At 44.4% G+C, this 25451-nt stretch overlaps 1 protein-coding gene across 1 annotated transcript; it reads left to right on the forward strand.

Annotated features, from left to right (window-relative positions):
- The first annotated feature begins 291 nt into the window (after positions 1–291).
- Positions 292–23480, forward strand: DKK3 (dickkopf WNT signaling pathway inhibitor 3). The gene is made up of 7 exons (XM_058026462.1): positions 292–450; positions 1981–2118; positions 2628–2711; positions 17335–17427; positions 18910–19054; positions 21615–21771; positions 22915–23480. Exons 1-7 carry the CDS (start codon positions 292–294, stop codon positions 23156–23158), a joined length of 1020 nt encoding a protein of 339 aa, XP_057882445.1. The 3' UTR covers positions 23159–23480.
- The last annotated feature ends 1971 nt before the right edge of the window (positions 23481–25451 follow it).

The raw sequence follows: 25451 nt of genomic DNA on the forward strand, positions 1-25451 counted from the left end.
TGTCCGATTTGATCTGTCCGATTGGAGAAGGTCTCGGCTCTGAGCGGGAAACTCGCGCTGCTCCTTCCCCTCGGCATCTCCGCCGTCTCTCAGCATCCTCCCCGCTCGCAGGGCGGGCGCTGCGGCTCCGCCCGCCCGGGCCGGGCCCGCCCGCCGGCACTGAGCGCGGAGCGACCGCGGGGACAGCGGGGACAGCGTGGGGACAGCGGGGACAGCGTGTGGGGACAGCGGGGAGCCAGCGGAGGGACAGCAGGGCCGGCAGGGCCAGCGGGGGAGCCGAGGGCCGGTGCGATGCGGCGCTGGGCGCTGCTGGCCGCGCTGCTGGCCGCGCTGTGCGGGCCCGCGGCGGGCGGCGGGCGGCGGCGGGCGGCCAGCCTGGGCGAGATGCTGCGGGAGGTGGAGGCGCTGATGGAGGACACGCAGCACAAGCTGCGCAACGCCGTGCAGGAGGTGAGGGCGGCCGGGGCTCCCTGCTCCCGCCGCTCCCCGGCCGAGCAGCATCCCCGGGGCGGCCCTGAGGGAGCGGCTGTGGGCGGCGCGGGTTCCCCGGCCCGGTGCGCGCCGGCCCTCGGGGCTCGTCCGGTGCCATCCCGGGATGGCATGGCATGGGATAATGGGATGGCATGGGATGCAATGGGATAATGGGATGGGGTGGGATGGGCCGGCCCGGGGCGGCGGGCAGAGGTGCGGGCCATGGTCCGGCTGGTGACAAAGGGACAGAGCGGGGCGAAGGGAGGAGCGGAGGGAAAAGCCACGGGATGGTCTCTGTGCTGCGGGAGCTAAGGAGCACCAGGGCATCCCGAGCCGGCATTCGGGGCTGTAAGTGTCCTGGGAATATGTGGAGGAGCAGCTTGCCTGTGGTGCGATTGCATGTCTTGATCTGAAATTGCTGGCCCGGAATTGCCCAGGATCTGTTTCAGAGCCAGAAATTGAGACCAGACCCCAAACCAGTGTCTCATATGGTTGTCAAAACACCTTGTCCCTGCACTCCCCTTTCTTGTGGGCTCTTCATTCCTCTACCTCTTAAGAATCTTCCTTTCAAGTTCTCTTCTCCTCTCGTTCAAAAATACTTAGTCTGCAAAAACTTGTAACTGACAACCTGCTGCAGAAACAGACTTGGTTTACTATAATTAAATTAATTTCGGGTCTTTTGCTGTCCTCTGGATGGTTTCTGAAATCTACCACTGTTATCCACTTCATTTAGACTGCAAATACATTGAGACAAACCATTCTTTACAATGCTGTGAAGATGTTAAGGGTGTAATCAGAATTTCTGTCTGTTTTTCTGTAGTCGGTTCTGGGTTGCTGCCTGGGTGCAGCGCAAAGTGTGAATTGTTTGAGCAGAGTCTTAGGAGATAAATGGTTTGCACTTAGAAAGATTTGCAGCTGTTATTTAAAATAAACAGACACACCAAAAGGAGGGATTTTGTCTTGGGGAAAATCCTGTTGTTCATCCTGGTTGAACTTTTGGCCTCCTAGCTCTGCAAATAAAAGGACAGATTTATTCTTGTGTGTTTGCAAGATTCACGCCCTTCTTCATCCCACAGAAACAGCAGGAACTGAAACAGAGAATTAAATTCTGGATGTGTGCACCCTCATCTGCAGGGTTGACTTGAAGGGGCTTTTGTTTCTCTCTCCTCTTGTGAGGAGATTTTCTCTTCTTTGTCAGAATGGAAAGTCTGCCTGGAGTTTTCTGCAAAGAGCAGAAAGCTGGGCTCTCCACTGACACCAGCCTGTGCAGATACCAAATTGCCAGTGGCCTGCACACTTTTTTCCCTCCCGGGGACTGGCTTTGCTTTACCAGCCCAGAGCTGAAGGGTTTAGCTCTGTTTTTGTGGCCCCTGAAAAGAGCAGCTGCAGGCAGTGTCTGGAGCAGGTAGTGTCAGTCACTGGGGCCTGCGCAGGAAGCATGGCTCCGTCTCTTTTGTGACATTTTTGATAGTTTTCAGTTGTTTTGTTATGTTTTTCTTAATTTGGCAGATGGAAGCCGAAGAGGAAGGGGCAAAAAAGCTGTCAGAAGTCAGCTTTGAGGATTTACCTCCCAACTACCATAACGAGTCCAACACGGAAACCAGAGTGGGCAACAGAACTGTTCAGACCCATCAAGAAATTGATAAGGTATGAGAAAACTTGTATATGGTGAGCTCTCCATTCTTAAACAGGTTTTCTTCGAACGTCCCCTGCCCCAGCCCAGTTTTACATGGTTATTCACAAAATAATTTGGAGTGTAAATTTTCCTGATGATAATTACTTTGGGGTTTGATTGTATCTTCTGTGCTTGACTAGTCACAGTGTTAAAGACACCTGTCACGAAAGGTTAGTGTGAAATAACAATTTACTTTGAAAAAGGGCCTGCTAAAAATCAGGCACAGCTACAGCTATTACATGAGGAATGAAAACCCAACCATCTCCTGCTCAGTTGGCTCCTTTACAGTGCCATTTTAAATAGACAGGGAGGTAGCTCTGTCATCTACTTTTCCCCTCTGATTATGGTTTACTAAGAGTGACAGCAAAGTGGGGAAAAAAGAGGGGGTGGGAGTGGGTTAATGATTGCAGGATGTAGGGCTGAGAGTAACAAAGGACTAATAAAAACTGTAGTTTGATATTTTGTTCTTTTCCGGTATCAGGTTACAGATAACAAAACTGGATCAACAGTTTTTTCTGAGACAGTTATCACATCCATAAGAGATGGAGAAAACAAAAGGAATCATGTAAGTGAGCATGTTTCTTTCTTTTGAAAATCAAACAAAAACTTTGGGTTCCTTGTTCAGAAGATCGTGACAGAGTTCACCTAACAAAATTTTGGAATGTTTTCAAACATAAAACTATTGGGGTAAGCAGTCAAAAACGTCTGTGTTTTTTAATTAGTTTAACTTAAGAATATTATGACTTAGAAACAGAGTTCCAGTGTTGTGGTTAATAGACATGTTTGACAATTTGTCTGTCAAATGTAAATGTTAAATAGCAAAGGTAGTTACACAGCCCTTTCCAGTGAGTGTGGATAAATCCTTAGTATAACAGTGATCTTGTCTTCCATTAAAAAATGCTTCATAGATTTAAAGAGTTGAAAACAAATAACCCCAAATCATTCATTTATGTGGAATCTTTGGAACAACAGATGGCTCTATTTGCTTTTTATGCCTAACAAGTGATGGACAACTGGTTCTGAAATGCCACTTTGAGGAGAAGGGAGAGAGATGGGACAATAAATCCCCCTCCCCTAAAAATATGGTTGTTTAAGGACTCTCAAAGGAGTTTAAAGATCAAAATATCAATAATATTCTTTACATGAGTCTTGCAAGCACAGGTACATTTGTTAAACATCAGTAGTCCCATGAGAAATTCAGCACATACCACTGCTTTAAAAAATTGGGTTTTCTCTGGTTATAGTCTTACCAAAGTGGAATATTTTTTGTGCTCTTACTAAGACTGGGCTTGCCAGGTTTCCTCTGAGAGCTGGCTTCATCTGACTAATAGTTTGTGATTTGATTTACTTCAACATACCCTGGCTTTTTTTAGAACTTACCTCCAGTTCTTTCACAGAAGCAGCTCTGTAACTATTTTATAAATATAATTATGGAAATCATTTTATAAATGTAATTATGGAAAAATTATGTCAGTAGGTCAGATTTCTAATGGATACAGAACCTGAAATTAGTGCCTCTTTTCTAAAGTTTTCCCTCTTGCAGGCTCATGTTTTTATACTGCTATTTAAGCTTGAAAATGGCAAGCAGCAAAATACAGCACACACAAGCAACTTTACTTTTTTTCTTTTTACTATTAACTTTACTTTTTTTCCTTTTACTATTTTGCAAAGCTTGTAGCTTAAGTGAAAACTCAAGGTATAAAATAAATTTTAACTATTCTAAACTGCAGCTGATTCTATACAAAGTGTTAACATCCTACACAGTGCTTTTTAATAAGTAATGAAGACAATACAATTTTTTTTTCCAAGCAAATGTGATCATCATCTTCAAACCCAGTGTGCAAAGGCAAACTTTTTATCCTTCTCAGCACTGCAACACAACACTAGTGATTTTCATCATGTATTTGGCTTGCCTGTGGTGGCTAATCATTCTCACAGCTGCAAAAATTACTTCTGAATGAACTTTCTCCAGGTTTCATACACAGTTCCTTATAAGCTTCATATATCAAGGTACAGCTGCATTTTCCATCTGGGAAGTTCGCCTCACTGACCAAGCCAGTGCTGCACGCAGAGCTCTCCCAGTGCTCTCAGAGCTCCAGCTGAAGGATGTGAGGGCTGAATGCACAGATGATTTTTGTCTGATTTCGTGGTGGCAGCCTCGGTGCAGAGCTGGTAATGCTCATTTCCCCCCTCACACTCATTCTGAACTTCCAGCATGCCCAGGGTACAAACACCTTATTTAGAGGTTGCCAGCTTGGAGGAGAAGCAGCCTCCAGATGTGCTTGGTCCTTGGTTAAGGAGAGAGTGAAATTAATGTGACTAAGAGGTGCCTAAAAGGAGCAAATCTGAAAATGCCTGCACACTTTAGACATGAAGGGGGAATATGAATCACTTTTGCTATTGCAAGGACAAAGAAATATTGTAGGAGTAATGCTATTAAGAATGGGAAGATTTGGGTTACAGCAAGGAAAGGAGTGGTGCTGTGGAGAGATCTGTGAAGCAGAAGAAAGATTTTGTCCAAGTGAAAAGGCACTGTTGCTTAGGTCTGCAAACTTAACGTGAAAGTCTTGGGAAATGAGTTGCAGAAAACTTTGCACTGGACCCTTAGGTCACTTTTATGTACACAGATTTTCATACCTGAAGTTTTGTGAGACACTGTGACGTGTCCTGGTCACTCTTCAGGCCACAGGCTTCACAGACCACAGGTGGTGGAAGAGTCATTCCACTGGTTCCACAGGCTCAGTTTGTAGCCCTTATTTATACAAGTCAGGGGTTTCCACAGCTCCTGCTCTTCACAAATTTGGTTGGTAGAAAGAAGAATTTTCCAAGCACTGTCACAAACCACATACTCTGAAATTTAAGCTCAGTGTCATTCATTCCTGCAGTAATTTGTGATAACTGGAGCCCTACCCCTCCCCAGTTTACATTTATTTTCTGTGCTGAGTTATAAGCCTCTGAAATCACTGAAAGCTTTTCACGTGACATTTTTGGGCTTTGAGAGATGACAGAAGAGCCTCACACGAAGGCAGAGAAGTGTCTGCATTGCAATAATAAATCCACTTACTGGCCGCAATGAGAAATCCAGCCCTGGAGAAGCAGCTCCATGGAAAACAGGTTGTGCCTGCATTTTAAATCCCAGTGCTTGTCCTCCTGCAGCAGGTACCAATACACACACAGAGCAGATAAATAAATGTACATAAGCATGTATACGTACATAAAAGGCAGATATGACAGAAGCACGAGGGAGAATCCTCCCCACACAGGCTTTTCCTTCCAGACTGTCTCTTCCTGGCTCTGCATCCCAGCAGCATTCCCCTCGGGCTGCTCTCTGGTAGTGGTGGCTCCTCTGGCAGGGCTTTTGTGCCTGGGGCTCTTTGGAGTCTCCATGAGTGGGGTTGGGCTCGTTGCCATTCCTCAGAGGCACTGCATTTCTGGGAACCCCAAGTGCATTCCCAGACTCACATTCACTGTCTCAGATGTCACTGAGGGCTGGCAGGCACCCCTGTGGATGTCAGGCTTCAATCCAGCACTCTGTGTAGAGGCCAGACACAGGCAAGAGGTAGCTGGATGGGCATAAAGTCTGTGGAGGGCTTCACATCCATTTGTTCCTGGATTTAAGGCTCAAATACTCTGTAATTTGTTTTCTCAGGGAGCATTGGGTAGCTTGCAAATTAATAAAGTATTTTCAGTCAAAAGTTCAAGCACAGAGCACAGCAAAAAATAACAGCATTCCTCATTATCCTATGAAAATCAAAATCTTTTCTAGCTCGTTGGCTAGGCCTATATCAGGTGTGATGTATTAGCTGAACCAAGGAAGAGCAAGTATGAAAAATAGAATGAAGCAAAACTGGTACTGGTAAGGTTTGCTACAGAAATATTAGTTGCATTTCTTCTCACTTCCATTCAGAGCAGTAATTCATTGTAATTCAAAGCTAGTGTACCCGACCTTTTTTATTCTCTCTAGTACTATGACAAATAATTAAAAAAAGCAATGCCTCTTTTTAGCTAGGTTGTTTTTGTGGGTTTCTTTGCAGTTTTTGGGGTTTTTTTTTTTCAAATTTTAGTAGAAGTATATCTGTTAGCTTTCAATTCTCTTTTTTGAAGGAGATTGTTAATGATGCTGGTGTCTAGGGAGCGTGAAGCAGGGAGCTGGAAGAACAGAATGCATTTCTCATTTCACTGCGAAAGTAACCACTTGGTTCCTCTTTGGGCACCTTGTCTGTGATTTCACCAACCATGTACTGGAGCTGCTCTCTCTGAGGCTCATACTGCTGCAGGGACAGGAGTTCCTACCAGTGCTCTGTAGAAAGGAAGCTTTGGAAACTGAGAAGGAAGAATCAATGGAGTGGAAATTGCAATTTTTCCATTAGCAGCACTGCAGGAGAGGAGTCAATGGCAGAAGTTTGAAAATGCAGCATTTTAGTGTTGACTTCTGCTCCCTGATATCTCAGGGAGGACACTTGCTTTGGGCAGTCTTATATTTGGGTCCAATTTTTTTGTTGCTTTTTTCACAGAACTTTTACTCCCTGGTGACTTGCACTCAACAACCTTAAACTATCAATAGACACTAAGTGCATTCCTGGGTTGAAATCCAGGTCTCTGCCTAGCCAAAAACCACGTAATATCTAAATCTGGTAGGTTTTGTATATTTAATAATTTCATTCCCTGGTACTCTGAGTCTGCTCTTAGCTGTCCAGCCTGCTCTGCCCCATTAATCATGGGGCAGTGCAGGTCTGTTCTGCACAGCAGCCACCCTTTAGGGGATCCTTGGTGGAGGAGCAGATAAGGCGAACTGTGCTTGTTTTGGAGAGCCATGGCTCCTCAGACAGGCATGGTTAGACATCCTCAGCCAGTTCTTAATGTCTTACTGAGCCCCCTTTTTTGGTTCCCTTTTCAGTTTTGGTCTCAGCAGTGTAGAATATGAAGCTTTGGGGCAAGTGGGAATAGTTCATGGGGACAAGTAGCCTGTGTTTGTTAGAGTAGAAAATGATGTGCAAAGGGAAACTGGATTTAGCTAAAGATGAGAAGAATTGTTCAATTGACATTCTGCGTTGCTCTTATTAATCTGGAGTGTTTTCAGGCTGTGAATCTTGTTGTAGAGAGGGACTTATTCTTGTATGAAGGGGGTGATGGACTGCGTGCATATCTCTGAGACTTCACAGGTAACTCCATAAGCAGCAAGTGCTCCTTAGTGATGCAAAAGCTGTTAAGGGATTTAATTTAGGTCATGGATGAGAGGATGGCAGAGTATCTAAACCCAGTGGTTTTGACAGCCATCTGATGTTCACTGGGCTGTGGCCAGAAGCCAGTCTGAATGCTGGCCTCAGTAACTGCAAAGGGCTACCAGGAGGAGTTTGAAATACAAGTGTCAGGCCTGATCCTGCACAAAGAAACTTCTCTGAGGAGGAGGGTGGGGAATCCCTGTAATTACCAGGGGCAGGAGAAACAAGGTGCCTTTTGCTGAGGGTGAAGCCAGGCAGGTGTTCTGGCTGGAAACACACCCAGCCATGTCAGAGAACACAGATCAGTAGCCTTTTGGGTTTTTTTTTACTCCCCTCTTAAATGGTGGCTTAGATTTCCAGACAAGCAAACTGATGGAACAGCAAAAGGGTTATTCCTAATTAAAGGTATCAAATCCTGTTCTTGTTTGTATCAGTGGGAGTCTGAAGCAGTTTAGATAACTTTAGTAAATTTACTTGGTTAGTAATGAAAAAAATAGTAAAAGAGTGACTAGGATTTCTCTCATATTTCCTGTTAGTCTAGTTTAGTTTGTTTTCTGTTGAGTTAGGGAAACACAACTATGTAGTACTAATAGATATTCCAAAAGTCTTCATTAGCAATTCCAGTCTATGCCTGTATTTAGAATTGGTAAGAAATTTGCCAGATCCTCATGTGCTGTAATGTGGTATTTCTATTCCAGCTAAACCCCAAAGAAAAAGAATATTTTTATCAAGTTGTTTGAAGTGTCACCTCAGCGTTTTTCTCTCCCTAGGCTGTTACTCTTTGAGTAGCTAAATACTGAGTTTGGGGATCCAGGGCTGTGCAACTGGATTTCATGGATCATGCCCAAATCATAGGGAGATATTAAAGCAAATCACCATGAAAGATTTTGTTTTCTGCCTCTCCTAGATCAACCTGTTTATTCTAAGAGAAATGTTTGGGGTTCTCTTCGCTTTCTGGTAACATCCATCCAGAAGAGTGAATCTTTTATGTGTGCTGGTGGCAATTTTGTGATCTGGTGACATCTGTTAAGAGATAATAGTATGGATTTTCTCCATTGAAGGTTCATCAGCAGTGTTTCTTTCCTCTTGCCATACACATGATAGCAAATTACCCATGAGAGGAAAAGCTTTAAGGCAAATGAGAATTTTTTTTCCACTAGTTTTGATTACGTAACTTAATCCATTGGCTCCAGCAGCTGCTTATTTGAGATTTTAGCTGAAACCATGTTATCTAATTAAGTAGCAAGCCTTAACTGGAAGGGTAACAACAGCAGCTAAGGCTACAGCACTGGATGTATTGCAGAGTTGTTTTTTTTTTTTTAATCTTTTATTTGCCTCTGTTATAATTTGGACTGGTTGAGATAGATGCAGAGGATGCAGATAAATGAGTTAAAGTTGCTTACATCTGTCTTGTCATAGGCAGGGTGGCAGAATTTGCTGTGGCTGGGAGGTTGGAACAATAACACATTGTTCCATATATGATGAGCCTAATGTCATCTTTGCCTGGACTTGAGGAGGGCTAGATTCTACAAAATCAAAATCTACAAAATGTGGAATGATACTGGTTTTACACCAGTGAATAGGAGGAGAGAGAATGAAGGTGATCAGTGATTGCTCGGCATTTCCATTTGTGTAGAATCAGGAAGAGGTGTGAGATGTTACCAGTCCAACTTGAAGGTGTTTTGCACTATGGTTTATTAAGCTAAACCATGGAAATTGAAGGGAAATGGGGAATTGAAGTTGTGTCTGTTTAGTGGAGAGGAAGGAGAGGGAGGAGGGAGAGGGAGGAAGGAGAGGTCTGTAGAATGGTGTTGTTATCATATTGTTGTTATCATATTTCTAGAGTCCCATACCTTCTGGGCGGTTTTCTCACACACAGCTCTTCACAGCAGTGTTCCTCCTGCTTCTTCATCAGGGCTCCTCCAAGGCTCTCCCTGACCAGCCAGCCCACCCCCTTTTATCCCAGTTATCTTCACTAGCCACAGCTGCTGCCCAATTAAGGACATCACAGCTGCAGCCCATCTAGAACAACTAGGATTGGGGCAAGGCCACTCCTACAATACATAGATTTTACCAGGACTCCTGCTATAGAATGGTGGTTTGAAATGCAGTGCAATGCCTCGAGAAATGCATTTCTGTGTCAGTTGAGTGAGTCTCAACTTTGTCCTTCCCCCCATGTGACTCACAAGGAGCATTTTGGCTTCTTTTGTGGAGCGAGTGTCTGGCTGGCCTGCGAGAGGCTGAGTCACTGATGGCACTGAGGGACACCACTCTGGTGATGGCATCACTGTGGTTCCTCACCTCTGCAGCCCCCTGCCCTGTCCTGATCCTCGCCTTCAGAACAAATCCCCTTCTCCCTTCCAGTCACACATACTGTAATGCAGCATGGTTGTGCTAAAGGTACACAGGGTGGGGTGGGAGTTCTGGGTCTGTTTACTTGTTATTCTGTGTGGAAATGACTCAGAGCCTGCTCCTGAATTTCTATCATGTGAGGAATCCCTCAAAATTCTTCCCTTAGAAAGCCCAAGGGGAGGAGTAGTATCTTAGGATACGGTCGTGTCAGGCAAAGGGGAGGCTTAGTGATTTTCCTGGGTCCCAGATACCTGACATCTGTCAGCAAGGGAAGGTTTTGGTCCCCTGGTGTTTGTCTTGGACTTCATACATGCTGGAAATCTGCAGTATGTCTGTATTCTCATGTTCCTTTTGGAAGGACAAAAAGAGTGTGCTGAAGACCCTTTTTCGTTTCTTTCTCATTTGTGTTTGTTTAGGAAATGGAATGAATATTCATGAACATCTCATGTTGTCAATATCCTCTAGGCACATGATTTCAGATGGAAAATTAAATTAAGGGAATAATAAAATAAAAGAGGCTCTTTTGTAATCCCAGCAAATGCCCCAAAGAGGAGGTCTTTACAAAGCTTCAAAGAGTCCACACCTATGACCCAAATACCTATTTCAGCCTTAGGTAAACATGGATCTCATGTTCCCAAAATCCTTGCATGCTGGAGATAATTTATTTCAATGCTGTTGCCGTAATTCAAACCTCTTCTACTTCCATCCGCAGCTCATGGAAAATAAACTATTCCATTTCTTCTACAGTAAAAGCAGTCTCCTACACTGTCAGCTCTGCCATGGGCAAAATCCACTGAATGTGGATCCTCACCAATGTACTGCTGTTCAGTATTATTGTCTTTGGCTGGCACCTCTAACAGAATCTGTTGAAGTCTGTTGAAACCATAGACTACCAAAAAAAGCACATTATAAAGGAACAAAGCCCATAAGATTCAGGGTTTGAAATCAGTTTAGTGAGGGATGGGGCACAGGTCAACATCTTACTCTTGGTGTGCTACTCTTAATTTGGTGGTGAAGATTAGCCAGCAGCTATTAAGTACAGAAATCCTGTTTCCAAAGGCTTTTATTTTCCTCCAGCTGTTTCACATCCTGGCTGTGTACAGCTACTCTGCCTTGTTTTGCTTTTACAGATTTGCAGAACTGCCATAGTTGAGTAGTGAATCACAGGAACTTCTTTTTAGCTGCCAACTGCAGAGACAAGAGCAGCCTGCAGTCAGACCCAGCTCCTGGGGAGCATCACTGCCTCCAAGCTGTGTCTGTGCTCACTAAGAATGGCACTTCACAGGTTTGTGGCACAGCCCTACAGTGGCTCCACAGCTGCTGCTGGAGCTCAGGACATTTGGAGTGAAACCCAGGCTCTGACAGAGCACGAGTGCTTAGACACTTCTGGTTATCAAAGGTCAAAGAGTTGCTGTTCTCCCATCAACAGATCCACAGGTGCATGCATTTCTCAGTTAGCACTATAAATTGCAGACTTGTTAGGAAAGCTTTATTTATAAATGTGCATCAGTATTTTGACCTCACATATACATAAATATGTATACACACACACATAGACACAGTCCTTTTCTCCTTTCCTAGTTAGCTAGCTCTTAGTTTTCAGACTAAGTTAATTACCTGACAGATATATAATTTATTAAATTAAAATAGTTCTCATGTGCCCTCTTTGATACCACTGCAAACCAGATTGAAATGAGTACTTGGCACTGTGTTTCCTACACAAGAGCATTTGCAGAAGCTGTAGTCCTGCCAAGATCAGGTTCTTTTTACTGAGGAAAAAGAAGGATGAGGGAAGAAAATGCAGTGGCTGCTTCTGCAGAGTGACCTGCTATTAAATTATTACAAGGCATACAGAGAGGTTTTGACCAAGAGTGAGCAGAGCATGGCCTGGGAGAGCACCTAGGCACCATTTTTCTCACTATTCTGAGGCATTTGCCAGGATTTTTTTTTCGTTTTGTTTATTTAGGTTTTTTTGGGTGTAGTTTCTTCTTTCATTGGAGTAAATTCCTTGAAGCCGTGGATAAGATTATATTTTATTTATTTCCTCTTTTGCCATTGAGCATTAACTGCACCAGGGTCTGAGCAGTGCCAGGATCACTGTTTGTGTGGGGGAATAAGCAGGTGGTGCAGGAAGGGATGCAGTTCTTGCCCTGGTGGTGAGCAGTTTATTTGGGATCACAGCCTGCCTCAATAATTCCCTTTTTGACACCATGTTAAGGCTAACACAGCTGTGTTGCTTTGGGTACCTAAAGCCAAGCTCAGGCCACTTTCAGTTATGTCATGTAGACATATTTTGCCTCCATTTATATTGTGCCATGTGGAGAACCAGAAATGAAGTTTTCCCAAATGAAATGTTTCCGGGAAATGGGGGAGAAGGAATCAGATGGGATTAGCTCTATGGAGAAGTTCAAGGCAGAGCCTGGGGACTTGTTTAGTGTTGTTTATGGGTTCTGAGCTCAGCAGGCACATTCCTGTAGAGCAGCCACCCAAGGAGCTGGCGTTCCCCACAGCCCTGACCCCCAGCACAGCTCTCAGCTCGTGTCTACTCTTTTTAGGACGTCTCTTTTTAACAGAAGTTCCTGATTTTACCAGTGCTGTGTGCTTGGCAGGACAGCAGTGAGAGACTTGTGCTGCTGGAAAGTATTACAGAGGTTTTGAGGTATTTCAAGGCAAATTAATCCATATCTCATTAAAGACAAATGCATTGCATGCCCTGTCTAGACAACGGAGAGATTAGGAACTGGAATGCTACTGCATTTCAAATTTAGGTAGTAGTTTCCATAAAGCAATATTCCATTCTATGTAATTCTGCCTTTTTTTTTTTTTTTTTAATACATGTAGAATATAAACCAGGTTTTTATGCTTCTTTTTTTTCCCTACTACTCAGCAGTTTTTGCCATCTGCTGCAGTAATGGAGAGCAGCCCTGCGTGAAACAACTTGCAGAAATTGAAACAAAACCTAGAAGGGAATTGGTAAACACAGAAATGTTAACTCTTAGGAGGACTCACTGCTGAGAGATGCCAGTCCCAGTGTGACCATGGCACTGCAGCCACAGCTGGAGCTGTTGCTGTCTCACTGGTGCAGCTCTGGCACTGTTTGGGAAGGACCTGTGGCTGTGGTTTGTGGAGGTTAACACTGAGTTTCACCAGAGTTACAGGTTTTTGAGAAGGGAATTGCTTTGTGTGAGGAGTTTTTAATTAACATGTAAAGGGGCTTTTGTTCAGAGAAGCTTTTGGAGGACAGTTGTCCCGAAATACAGTGAGAGGTGCTCCCACGCATTTCCAAGGTTATTACTAAAACTCATTTTCTGATTGTCACACCAGTTGCTCTAGTGGAATTGTTTCCTGTGCTGTGTTTCTGCTGGCAGAACTTCCTCACCTCTCCAAAATCATTGATTTTTGCCTCCACACTTCATGGCTCGAGCAGCTGAAGTGCACAGAGGTTTAGGAATGAACACTGTGGAAGGGCTGTTTTGGCTTACCAGCTGTGCAGAAAACAATCCTACCTCTCCCTTCAGCTCCTGCAGGAGTTTATAGGCACAAACTCTACCTGGATCACAACAGGCCAGCAAACTGAGCCATGTAGATTACACAGGGAGGGGAAAAGGGGTTCTCTTGCGTGAATCTCACCGTTCCCATGCCAGAGAACCACAGAAATGTTTTCTATTGTCATGGCTGTGCCTTCCTCTGTTTTTTTGGCTTCTAAACAAAAGAGTAAAGAGCCCAGGAGAGAAAGTCTCACTCAAGACAGTCCCAGACAAATATTGGCTGAAGATATGAGTAGTGTTTTGCTTAAAGTTACCTTTGAAGAACTTTGTGAGAATGTGGAGGCAGGGTGAGTGTGAGTGGGGAAAGGATAAATCAAATGCCAGTTGTGTATTTAAAATCAATGAATCCATCGTGAAGGTTAGTCATCATCAGAATATTTTTTAGTCTACAGTTAGGGTTTTAATTAAGGATTAAGGGGAAAAAGATGAAAGCAAAATGAGTGTTATTTCAGTACATACTGCATCACCAGCAAAACAGCTTTAAAGGTATTGCCACGGTGAGGCACAGAAACCAGAGAAGCACTGCCAAAGACAGTGGGTTTCTGTATGAAAGCTGGTTAACTCTGGCTTGTTCTGCTTTCGTGACTTGAAATGAGGAATTCTTGGCTTGTCCCTGTTTCTGCTCCCTGGTATGGGCAGAGGTGACGTGGCCCACCCTGGGCTGGGCTGGGCTGGGCTGGGTGCAGTGCATCAGCCTGTGAAAAATGCCTATTTTATGATTGGCTTTTGGCAAATATTGAAATGAATATTATATGGGTTATGTTAGAAAGTGATGCTGTATTAATTCTTGTAAGTAGAGTGTTAAATATAGTTTTAGGTTATAACATAGTGTTAAAATAGAAACTGTGCTATGTAAGATACTTTTCTAAAGAAAGGACTCACCCCAGATAGCAGCCACAGGACACCTGAATCTTTCAGAGAAAGAGAATTTATTGCTCCATTATCGGAAGAAATGAACTTCTTCCTGCCTCACTCAGCCCTGAAGACGCTGTGAGGATTCAGAGGAAGAAGCTGACACTGCCCAGACAGAATCCTGTGTTGGAATGGAATTTATGCATCATGCATGAGGTGTATGAATATGCAGCAGGCTGTTGCTTTTAAGGGTTAATCCTTTGTTAATGTGGGTCCTTTTTCAGGCTTATTTTGCCCAGAAAAGGTACCCGGACTGTCCATAACTCTTTTGTTTTTATTGTCTCATATTGTCCTAATCCAAATTGTCCAAATTATTATTATTCTAATTATATGACTATTTTAATAACCATTTTATTACTATTAAACTTTTAAACTTTTAAAAACAAGCGATGATTGGTGTTTTTCACAGAGCCCATTCTGCAGAGCTGCCTGCAGCCCCTTCCAGCCCAGCCCATGCTGTGGGTGCAGGCTGGCACATCACACAGAGAGGAAATTCTCCTCTTCTGTGCCTTTCCCTGTGTGCAGAGCCCTGGGAGAAATGCTCCTGTCCCAGCTTGTCCCCCAGCTCAGGCCTGCTCAGCCACACCTGCCCCGTTCAGCTATCACCAACATCACTCACCGCTGTATTTTCAAATAAAATGGACACTAATCATTCTTTAGGAAAGCAATAATCTTTGACATAATCTACCAAAGACAAGAAACCTGACATTTCTTTCAGCAGCAGTTGTTTCAGCAGACATAGGAACCTTTTCAATTATTTTCAATTTTTTTGTTGGTTTTTTTTTTTTCCCCTGTTGGTTTTGGAAGAGATCCTAATGCCCAAATAGCTTCCAGGTGCTGCAGGATATTCACTGCAGAGCACAGTATTATAGTAAGAGTCCACAGGATGCTGAGTGTGTCCTTGCAGGTACATGGCATGGGTTCTCCATCCTGGCCTCTGTTGTTGGTGGGTCCCAGTACACCCATTGATAAACAGGCAGTGCTGCTTTCACTCTGTATTAATCCCAAACAGCCTCTTCCTTTGCCACAGCATTAACTGTAACTGCACCAGAAGGGATTTCAGAGAGGTGTGCAGCATTATCAGTGTGTCTAACCCTGTCTGTAAGTTATCTGCCCAGCTTGTGTGCTCTGCTGCACATCAGAGGCCACCTCTCCTTCTCCTCACTTTACCCTGTTGCTCCTGCAATGACAAAATATTCTGAGAGATAATTTGGTTTTGCAGTTCCAGGAAAAAATGGATTATTCAGAATGTGCTGCAGCTGATGATGGTGTTCAGATTGCTCCTTGTCCAGCAATTATTCTGTCTAAGGGTAGCTGAATCAGAAAAGCTCTGTTGCCTGATTAAATAAGGAAAAATAAATAATTTTAAAAATACATGTAAGCACAACTGAGTTCTGCATGAACTCTGGGTGTCTGTGGAGTGTGGCACACAATTTCACAGAGCTCATGTGAAGGGAAGCCTTTGCCATGCCAGGAAAGAAAACCACAAAGGGATTTTTTTTTTCCCCCTGACTGGAAACTCTCATAAAACTGAATGTCTGAATTGGTGGGACACAATTCAGTAAGAGGAAAAAGTTTTTTGGTGTGGGGCTCATTAATTCAGGAGGAAGCAGCAAGTGGAGAATTGCAACTTTGGTGTTAGGTGGTTTTAGAGCTAGAGTTATTCCATGAGCTTAGAGCAATCATGGCAAGGTTTCTCCTTTGTGGAGGACAGCTGGAAAACCTGACTGCAGCAAGACCTGGCTGTGTGCCTGAAAGGGGATGGAACAGGAGTGAAATAGTCTGTTCTGGTATGGTTTATACAGAGCATTCATAAAAGCTACAAACACAAAGTTGGCCTAGAAGAGCCTAGCTGCTGAAGAGGGGAGGCTGGCTGTCCACCTGGAGCACAAAACCTCCAACACACTGCATAGCATTTGGATATTTGGATTTTGATCCACCTGGTTATGTAGCAACAGAAAAGAAAAAAAAAATTAAAAAAAGAAAGAAAAAAAACCCCCACACAGTACTGGGATAATGAAGCAGAAAAACATTTCAATAATTTATAGCAGCCTAGGCCTGGTGATACTAATTCCTTAAAACGGCTAAAATGACTTCTTCTGAATTATAAACACATATACTTAAATGTTGAGTTGTGGACTTGAAAAGAATCAGGCCCCAGACTGTGTTTAGCTTCTGTTCTGTGTTCTGAGTAATCAGTCTCAAGCTGCACCAAGGGAAATATAGATTGGATATTAGGAAAAAGGTTATTTACAGAAAGAGTGATAAAGCTCTGGAATGGCTGCCCAAGGAGGTGGTGCAGTCCCCATCCCTGGGTGTGTTTAACAAAGCCTGGATGTGGCACTGGGTGCCAGGGTTCAGCTGAGCTGTTGGGGCTGGATTGGACTGGATGATCTTGAAGGTCTCTTCCAACCCAGTGATTCTGTGAATTTGCACAAAATGAACACAGTAAACTGCTGGAAAACATCAGAGGTGGCCAGGATGGGTAACTTAGATGAGGCTGGTTCCTGCAGAGCAGCCTTGCCTCACCCAGGGCAGGAACCCCCAAATCTGGAGGAGATCTGAAGGAAAGGAGAAGCTTAGTGGGAACTTTCAGTAGAGCTTGCACAGCTGATCAGCAAGTGAGATTAGTGTGTGCCAAAGAGCAGTCAAGTGCTTAATTCAGAGAATCCAGGCATTTTTGTGTAATCCCCTTTTCCTTTTCCCTTTCCACTAACAATGGTAGAATACAGTGCTGGGCAGGCCATAAACAGGTGACTCAGAACTAGGAGTTATTCTTCTGTTGACTAACTTGTTTCCAGCCCAGAGGAAAAAAAATATTTAGAGAAGAGGGTTAATCACACAGTTTTAAGGAGGTAACCATTAGATGGGAAAACACCCCCTCCCTCCCTGTGAACCAGACATGAGGGTGCAATAATATATCACTCTCACTGTGCTCTCCTCACTGCCACAAGCTCAGGAGGTGAAATTTGAGGCCAGAGCATTTAGATACGCCAGGGAGAGGGCACTGCTCTGTTACAGAGCTGTGATTGAACAAAGAACCCCAGCAAGCTTTTTGTCTTGGTTCCCAAATAAGAAATATAATCAGTGAAGAACTTGTGGTGTTTCAAGGAGAATGAATTTTGGTAAATCACTCTTTTATCCTTTCCTCCAGGAGTGTATCATTGATGAAGACTGTGAACCAGGGAAGTATTGCCAGTTCTCCACCTTGGAATACAAATGTCAGCTCTGCAAGCCCCAGCACACAGTAAGTGCTGAATGAGATGGGGTTTCATGTGATCTTTAGAAACTCAGTAAGTTACTGTTGCTAATGTCAGCCAGTCAAAATTGACAGAAAAGAAGCTGCAAAGCTTTCTGCATGAGGGTAAAATAAATTTTCACGTTAACAGAGAGTAATTAAAAATCAAGATTGAAATGGCCCAACACCCACCCCCCTCCCCACATTTCTTTTCAGTTCTCAGCAGAACACTTGTAGGCTAAAGAAAGTAAAAGCTGGATCGTGTGTTGTAAAGTGAGCCCAGGCTGAGGGAGGTGGGATCACCTCCCTGCCCTAGAAGCTGGACAGCTACAGAGCATTTTCCTCTTTAGTGGTGCCAGTGCAGTGCTGCTCCTTGCCCTGTGTTCAGCATCCTGTGGGATCCACTGGAAAAGAAACACAGCTTTTGTATGGCTGCCCAGACAGGGAAAAGCTGCTGAAATGCTGACCTGCCAGGAATGTTTAAGATTGATAATCAATCTACCTAAAAAAGGAAACAAAGTGACACACACGGCTCTTACTGGGTTGATTCCTGAGGTTTGTATGGTTAAAACACTTGGGCAATTGTCATACAAAGCAACCTTTAGCTAGAAATTCACAAAGAGATTTTTTTCTGTGAGTTTTTTCAAAGACTGTTGGTTACCAATGAGGTCTAGTTCTTATTACAACTAAAAAACAGGTTTTAGTAAGACTTGTATTTTGCTTTGCTCTTTAAGAACAATTCTTCTGAAAATTTTGTTTAGTTCCGGACTGCATTTGACAATGGAAAAAAATCAGTAATGTTCTCCACTGATGACATTTAATTTATTAATTTTTTGTTTGATTGCAGAAGAGAGGAGCCCAGGGAGAGCTTAGAGCAGCATTTCAGTGCCTAAAGGGGCTACAGGACAGCTGGAGAGGGACATCCTGCAAGTGCATGTAGTGACAGGATAAGGGAGAATGGCTTTAAATTGAAAGAGAGCAGGGTTAGATGGGATATTGGGAATTAGGAATTGTTCCCTGGCAGGGTGGGCAGGCCCTGGCACAGGTGCCCAGAGCAGCTGGGGCTGCCCCTGCATCCCTGGCAGTGCCCAAGGCCAGGCTGGATGCAGGGCTGCTGCTCTGCTGTGCAGGTTCCTGCCTGGCAGCAGTTCCATGTGTGCTTCAGCTGAGAAATGAAGCAGTTCTACCTCAACAGTGGGAATGTGACATTTATTTAAAGTGGACATTGTGGTGCTCAGGCCCAGGGCCCAGTTCTGAGCACAGCCGTGTGTGATGCCCTGCTCTGAGTGTGGCTGTGCCAGTTCTGTGTGTGATGCCCTGCTCTGGGTGCTGCAGTGCCAGTTCTGTGTGTGTGATGCCCTGCTCTGGGTGCTGCAGTGCCAGTTCTGTGTGTGATGCCCTGCTCTGGGTGCTGCAGTGCCAGTTCTGTGTGTGTGATGCCCTGCTCTGGGTGCTGCAGTGCCAGCTCTGAGCCCTGCCCTTGCCTTGCAGCCCTGCTCTCGGGATGTGGAGTGCTGTGGGGAGCAGCTCTGCGTGTGGGGCCAGTGCAGGAGATCCATTTCCAGAGGGGAGAACGGCACCATCTGTGAGAGCCAGCACGACTGCAGCCCTGGCACGTGCTGTGCTTTCCACAAAGGTACCCAGGCTTTGTCCTGCCCAGCTCAGAGTGCAGGACTGTTGGTGTTTGGCTCTTCTGAGCCCAGGGGTATCGAATTTGCATCTGACTCCATTCATATCAGAAGGTTAATTAATTACTTTATTATACTATATTATTCTATACTATGTTACAATATATTACATTACATCTAAACTGAATCTGCCAAGCGCTCACCTGCTCACGGTGCCCAGAATCCCGTGGCTGTCACCCACAGTCCCCACACACACACACACCTGGCCCTGACAGGCCAAGGGAACACAACACCATCCCTGTGGGTGAACAATCTCCATATTGCATTCGATTTGGCACAAACACAGGAGCAGCAAGTAAGATAAGAATTGTTTTTCCTTTCTCTGAGGTTCAGAGAATGTGAATCCCAAGAATATTCTTGCCCCGCTTTTCCCTGTGGGGCTGCACAGGGGAAGTGGTTAAATCTCTGCAGAATCAGGAGGTTGTTGTCCCTTGGCCTGTGGAATGCACTGGGTTGACTCCATTGGAAACCTTGACAGAATCAGGAGTGAGAAGCAGCCTGGTGGGATGCATGCTGGTGAAAGCAAAGCCTGTTGCACACTAGAGATGAGACCAGCAGCAGAAGCACAAAAAAGTTCATTTCTAAGGCGGAGTTCTGTGTCAAATTTACATACAATTACCAAAAGTGATAGGATTACAAATGTGCAGAAGGAATTAATGAGCTGGCTGCAAGTGTCTTCTCCTTCCTCTCAGCAAGCAGCCCATCAGAATCAGGCTGCAGACACATTTCATAGCCCAAGTTTCATGTGAGCTTTCCAGGGCATCACACCATGCAGTGGGGACCAGGCAGCCAAGGGACACACAGGAATGATGCTGTCAGTCCACGTGGGAATGTGAAAGTTGATTTACAGAAGGGAGCACAGAGGAGAAGGTCTTGGGCCTGAAATCAATCCCCAATCCTCTTTGGTGGGGTCCAGTTTCCTCTGCTGTTTCGTACCCATTGCATTTATCACAGTTCACCTTCGTTTATTAGTGACAGCACACAATTCCAGCCAGCTCCCTACACCAGGGACATACTGCCCTGACTTTTTTCCTTGCTGAGAGCCAGAGCAGGCCTTGTACTGATGATTGGGCCTGGTGGATCAGGCTGCAGGGCATTCCAGGAAAACAAAGGAGAAAGCTCCAGCACCATTTAAAAGTGAAGAGAATCTGCTCAGCTTCCCCACGTTAAAATTGAGCATTGCACAGTGGACCTTCAATGCTGAGTAAGTTTGGTTTGGAAGGAGAAAGATATATAGTTATTAAGAAAATTTTATATATACACTGAGATATATAGATATATATCTCAATGTATATATCTCAGTATATATATATATAGTAGGTAAGAACATTGATGAATATTGATAGAATACTAAAATTAAGAAAATTTTGTATCTATATATATATAGATATATATATAGTAGGTAAGAACATTGGTGAATATTGACAGAATACTAAAATTAAGAAAATTTTATATCTATATATAAATATAGATATATAATAGGTAAGAACATTGATGAATATTAATAGAATACTCTTGTTAGAATATAAAATAGTGCTATTGATTAATAGCAATGCATTTTTATTCTCTGGCTGTCTGCTTTAGCAGGGCTTTAGGGTTTCTCAGGTCAGGCCTAACCTCAAGGCCTTTCTCCATCACTGGAGAGTTGCAAATGATTGTCCTAATAAAGATGTGTATTTTTATATAAAACTGTGGTAAACTGTGGAGTATTTTCTGCTCAGTATATAATGTTTTGAGCCTGGGAACTGATAGGTTATGTGCATTAAAGCACGTGTCTATGCATGCACACACATATATGTGGTTTTGGACCAAACCTGATTGAAAAACTTAGAGTTTGAATTCTTCTCATATTTCATCCTGCCATATGAGGTGACTGAAGACAGGAGGAAGAAAGGAGCTTTTCTAGGAACATCTGGAAGAGCTGAATTCCAGACTGAGATTGGGAGTTACTGACATGAGGAAACCCAAAGGACACAGCCTTTTTAAATAATGTCTTACACAGGCTGAAATTCAGAGAGTGCTGAGCCCCAGGTGCCATCAGACAGCTTTGCCCACAGCAGAATTGATAAAATAAATCAATAAAATATTGATAAAATAAATTAAATATCTGAGTTGTAGTTCTTGTAAGCTCATTAGTTTCTGAACAATTGCTCTGTATTTGCAGCCTCTGCAAAGAAATAGAAACAAATAACAGGTTTAAGATAGAGAGGTATGTGTCTGTTCAGATTTCAAACCTGTTACTCATTGCAGAGGATTCCCTGTAACGTTCATTTTCCAAGGGATGCTGTGCTGCCTCGAGAGCAGGCTCTGAGTGGGCTGATCTTGCTCATTAAGGATGAACTTCAAATGCCTCACTCCCACCTAGTGGAAAGAACGTGCTCGTGGCTCCCTGTCACGAAAGGGAACTGGAAAAGAGATGGAGCCTCTTTTTATATCTTGCATGCGGAATTAAACATGGGGTCACCCCAGTTAAGCAGACAGCTAAAATGCCTTTCCCTTGGCCTGCAGAGCTCCTGTTCCCTGTGTGCACACCCTTACCTGAGGAGGGAGAGCCCTGCCATGATCCTTCCAACAGACTCCTGAACCTCATCACCTGGGACCTGGAGCCTGACGGGGCGCTGGAGCTGTGCCCCTGTGCAGGGGGCCTGAGCTGCCAGCCCCACAGGTGAGCACAGAGCTGGGCAAACACGTGCCTGGGAGCTTGGCAGGGGGCTGTTTCTGTGCTCAGGAGCTACAGAACTCTCATTCTGCCTCACTAGAAAAGGTTTTGACAGTTTTTGCTTTGTCCTTCACAGATGTGCCTAATTGAGTTTGGCAGCACATGAATCCAGTGTGAATTAAGTGTGTGAATTAATGAGGCTGGTACTGCTTTTTAATCAGTCAGTGCTAGCAGCTGTTGAAATGCATCATTCCAATTTCATTCTCTGCATGCAGTCCCTGTCCACCAACTCTCTGTGTGAGACTGGGTTTCTGTCAGATTTTTGCTTGTTTTAGAATGTAAGATATGTTAAAGGAATTTTAATACAAACTTTTCATGGGTGATGCTTTTAATATTTCTTTTAAAGGAGTTATTGGTATCGTCAGCAATTTCATTGGCAGAAAGTGAGATCATTTCAGTTTTGCTAAAAGCATTTTTACAAAACCTATGTTTTCTATGAAATAAACACTCCAAGTTTTCTCCTACACTTCCAGCATCATATTAACTTCCAACAGGGCATCATAGCTGGGATAGAGATGCAGATTAATATTTCTCTCTTCTCTGTCCAATTCTGTGTTTTTTCATGCTTGAAAAGGAATTGGGTAACATTTTGTTTCATAAATGTCATCTAAGGAAGCAAGCAGAGCAGATTCCATCCCATCCCATCAGAACCAGAATTGTTGTTAGTGTGCCATTAACCTCAGGGAAGGTCTGTCAGCAAATGTCAGCTCTAGCAATAACAACGTTTCAGATGAGGATACAGAAACACAGAAATTAATTGGGGTGTGAATGTAGCTGAACTGTCCAGAAGTTTCTACGGGAATTTGAAGATTCAAGTGGCTTTTTTTTGTTACCTGTTCGTTTTGAGGGCCGCTGCTCTTGTTTAGCAGGATCAAACATCTTATGCAGTTAGGATCTCTGTATGTGGAAATCACATTTATAACTCACCAGCTGTCAAGCATGTAAGAATCAGGTGCTTGTGAAGTCAGCTGGGGTAGATCCATTGTGCATTTCACATGTTTTCCTATGGGGAGGGAATGGAGAATTTCACAGACAGCAGAAGAACACAAAACGATGTCCTGTGTGACCAGATGTGCCTTTTCCCAACAGCCACAGCACCACATCTGTGTGCCAGCTGTCTGCCAATGAAACACAGCACACTGAAAAAGAAGATCCCCTGATCATGGATGAGATGCCCTTTCTCAGCTTGATCCCTCAAGATCTCCTCTCTGATTATGAGGAAAGCAGTGTCATCCAGGAGGTGCAGAGAGAATTAGAAAGCCTGGAGGACCAAGGAGGTTGGAAGGCTGAGCCTGAGGCAGCTCAGGAGCTGGTTTTGGGAGATGAAATCTAAAGCCCAAAACACCAGTTTAGTTAGTTATTTCTAGATTTATTTTTGTTTAGTATCTTGCTTGTCTGAACCCTGAACACACACTACTGGATAGAAGTGCAATAAACAAGGTCTTCAAGGAGCATCCTTCTCTGTGCACCAAACCTGCATGTCCCTGTGGAGTTCATGCTGCTGTGGAATTCATTCAGTGCCTGCTTCAAACCTTCTGCCAAATGGGAACCGTAGGAGTGCTCTTCTGGATTTGTACTTTCCTCTTGTATGTCAGAAATAAACTTCTTTGTACTTGTACTCATTAAAAAATACACACAAGCATCAATTATTTCAAGTTACTAGAAACTATACAAGTGATCTTTGAGTATGGATGTTCAGAGTTGTTTTATTTCTCTGGGGAAAGAACCATCTACTCTGACACTATTGCAGTCATAAATTTTAAGGAATTTTTAAAGGAATTTAAATTTTTTTCTTTAGAATTGTATTTTTAATATACTTCAAAGGCACAAATCTGTGCATGTTACAAGATGTGATTATTTTTACCACCTTAAAGGTCATTGATTTAAAAAATCAATAGCCAGCTAAGAGTAAAATCTGACCCCCCAAACTCCCCAGCTCCCAGCTGTCTCACCACTTTGCCACCATGGCTCCTCCACTATTAATGGTTTTCTGCCAGATTTCTCCATCTGTTGTTGCACATGGTAAAACAAGATGTGAGGGTCCAGCCAAGGAACTTTCCATGGTGCTTCTTCCCAGATAATCCCAATTGCTCATGTCTAGTTTGGAGCAGCAGATCACCAGTAACCAGAGCAGATGTAGGACTGTGCCACCAATCTGCACAGCTTTCCCCACTTCTGGTGTAAGAAGGCTTTTCAAAAAATTCCTTGGGTACCAAAATTAATAATGAATACCCATTGTAATTATAAACAGGGAGGATAATATTTCATTGTAACTGTCTTAGTTGTGGTTTAAGGATTCTACAACCCATTCTCACACCAACACACACACACACACAGACATCATCTCTGAGAGTTCACTGGGTCTACCCTCCCTTTCTATCCCTAATAAAATTATTATTATTATTACATTGTGCTTTAGACAGCCCCTTCTCCCCAAAGAGAAGGCATTAAATGCCACTCCTATTTTCCTGTTTCAAACCACATCCACGAGAGCAGTAACTCTCTGTAAATACTGCCCTCTTAAGGACACTGTTCTTCTTTCAGTTTCTTGGTGCTGCCATCCCCAGATTTGATCTCTACATTTTTGCCTCTCCAAATACCTGAGTTAGAGGAAAATTCTTGATCCATTTCTCTCTTCCAAAAGCTCTAAGGATGCTTTAGCAGTCTCTACCTGTGGTAAATGGTAGTTCAGTGAAGTTCCCTAACCAGGGGTTGGTATTTCCCTCTCTGCTCCCTTTGCCCCCACTTCCAACCTCACCTATGTTGGCCAAGAGGCAGCACAGCCCAGTGCACAGAGGAATAATGAGGGAATGCCTCTGTGCCATGCCTGCTTCCCGAGCTGCCACATCCCTCAGCATTTTTAGGGAATGCTGGGCAGGGCTCCAGGAAGTAATGGGCGGGGCTCCATTTGTGAGTGACAGGGCCCCATGTGTGAGGGGCAGGGCTCCAGGCAGTTAGGGGCAGGGTTCTAGGCAGTGATGGGCGGGGCGCCATGTTTTAGGGGTAGGGCTCCCGGCAGTGAGGGGCAGGGCTCCATGTTTGAGGGGCGGGGCTCCATGTGTGAGGGGGAGAGCCCCATGTGTGAGGGGCGAGGCTCCACGTGTGAGGGGCAGTGATGGGTGGGGCTCCATGTGTGAGGGGAAGGGTTCCAGGCAGTGAGGGGCAGGGCTTCATGTTTGAGAGGCGGGGCTCCATATTTGAGGGGCGGGGCTCCATGTGTGAGTGGTGGAGCTCCATGTGTGAGGGGCCGGGCTCCATGTGTGAGGGGCAGGGCTCCATGTGTAAGGGGCGGGGCTCCATGTGTGAGAGGCAAGGCCCAATGTGTGAGGGAAGGGCCTCCATATGAGAGGGTCGGAGATCCGGGCAGTGAGGGGCGGGGCTCTAGGCAGTGATGGGCGGGGATCCATTTTTGAGGGGCAGGGCTCCAGGCAGTGAAGGGCCGGGCTCCATGTGTGAGGGGCAGGGCTCCCATGTGTGAGGGGCAGTGCTCCAGGCAGTAATGGTCGGTGCTCCATTTGTATGGGGCAGGGCTCCATGTGTCAGGGGCGGGGCTCCATGCGTGAGGGGCAGGGTTCGAGGCAGTCAGGGGCGGGGATCCAGTTAATGAGGAGCGGGGCTCTAGGCAG

Source organism: Melospiza georgiana, chromosome 6, assembly GCF_028018845.1.
Source record: "Melospiza georgiana isolate bMelGeo1 chromosome 6, bMelGeo1.pri, whole genome shotgun sequence".
Classification (NCBI taxonomy): domain Eukaryota; kingdom Metazoa; phylum Chordata; class Aves; order Passeriformes; family Passerellidae; genus Melospiza; species Melospiza georgiana.

What these genes read in the sequence shown, in the direction of transcription:
- DKK3 (XM_058026462.1), top strand. Translation starts at nt 292, where the DNA reads ATGCGGCGCTGGGCGCTGCTGGCCGCGCTGCTGGCCGCGCTGTGCGGG. An exon ending in GAGAAAACAAAAGGAATCAT is followed by an intron (nt 2,712 to 17,334) that starts GTAAGTGAGCAT and finishes CCTTTCCTCCAG; the next exon opens with GAGTGTATCATTGATGAAGA. An exon ending in GTGCTGTGCTTTCCACAAAG is followed by an intron (nt 19,055 to 21,614) that starts GTACCCAGGCTT and finishes CTTGGCCTGCAG; the next exon opens with AGCTCCTGTTCCCTGTGTGC.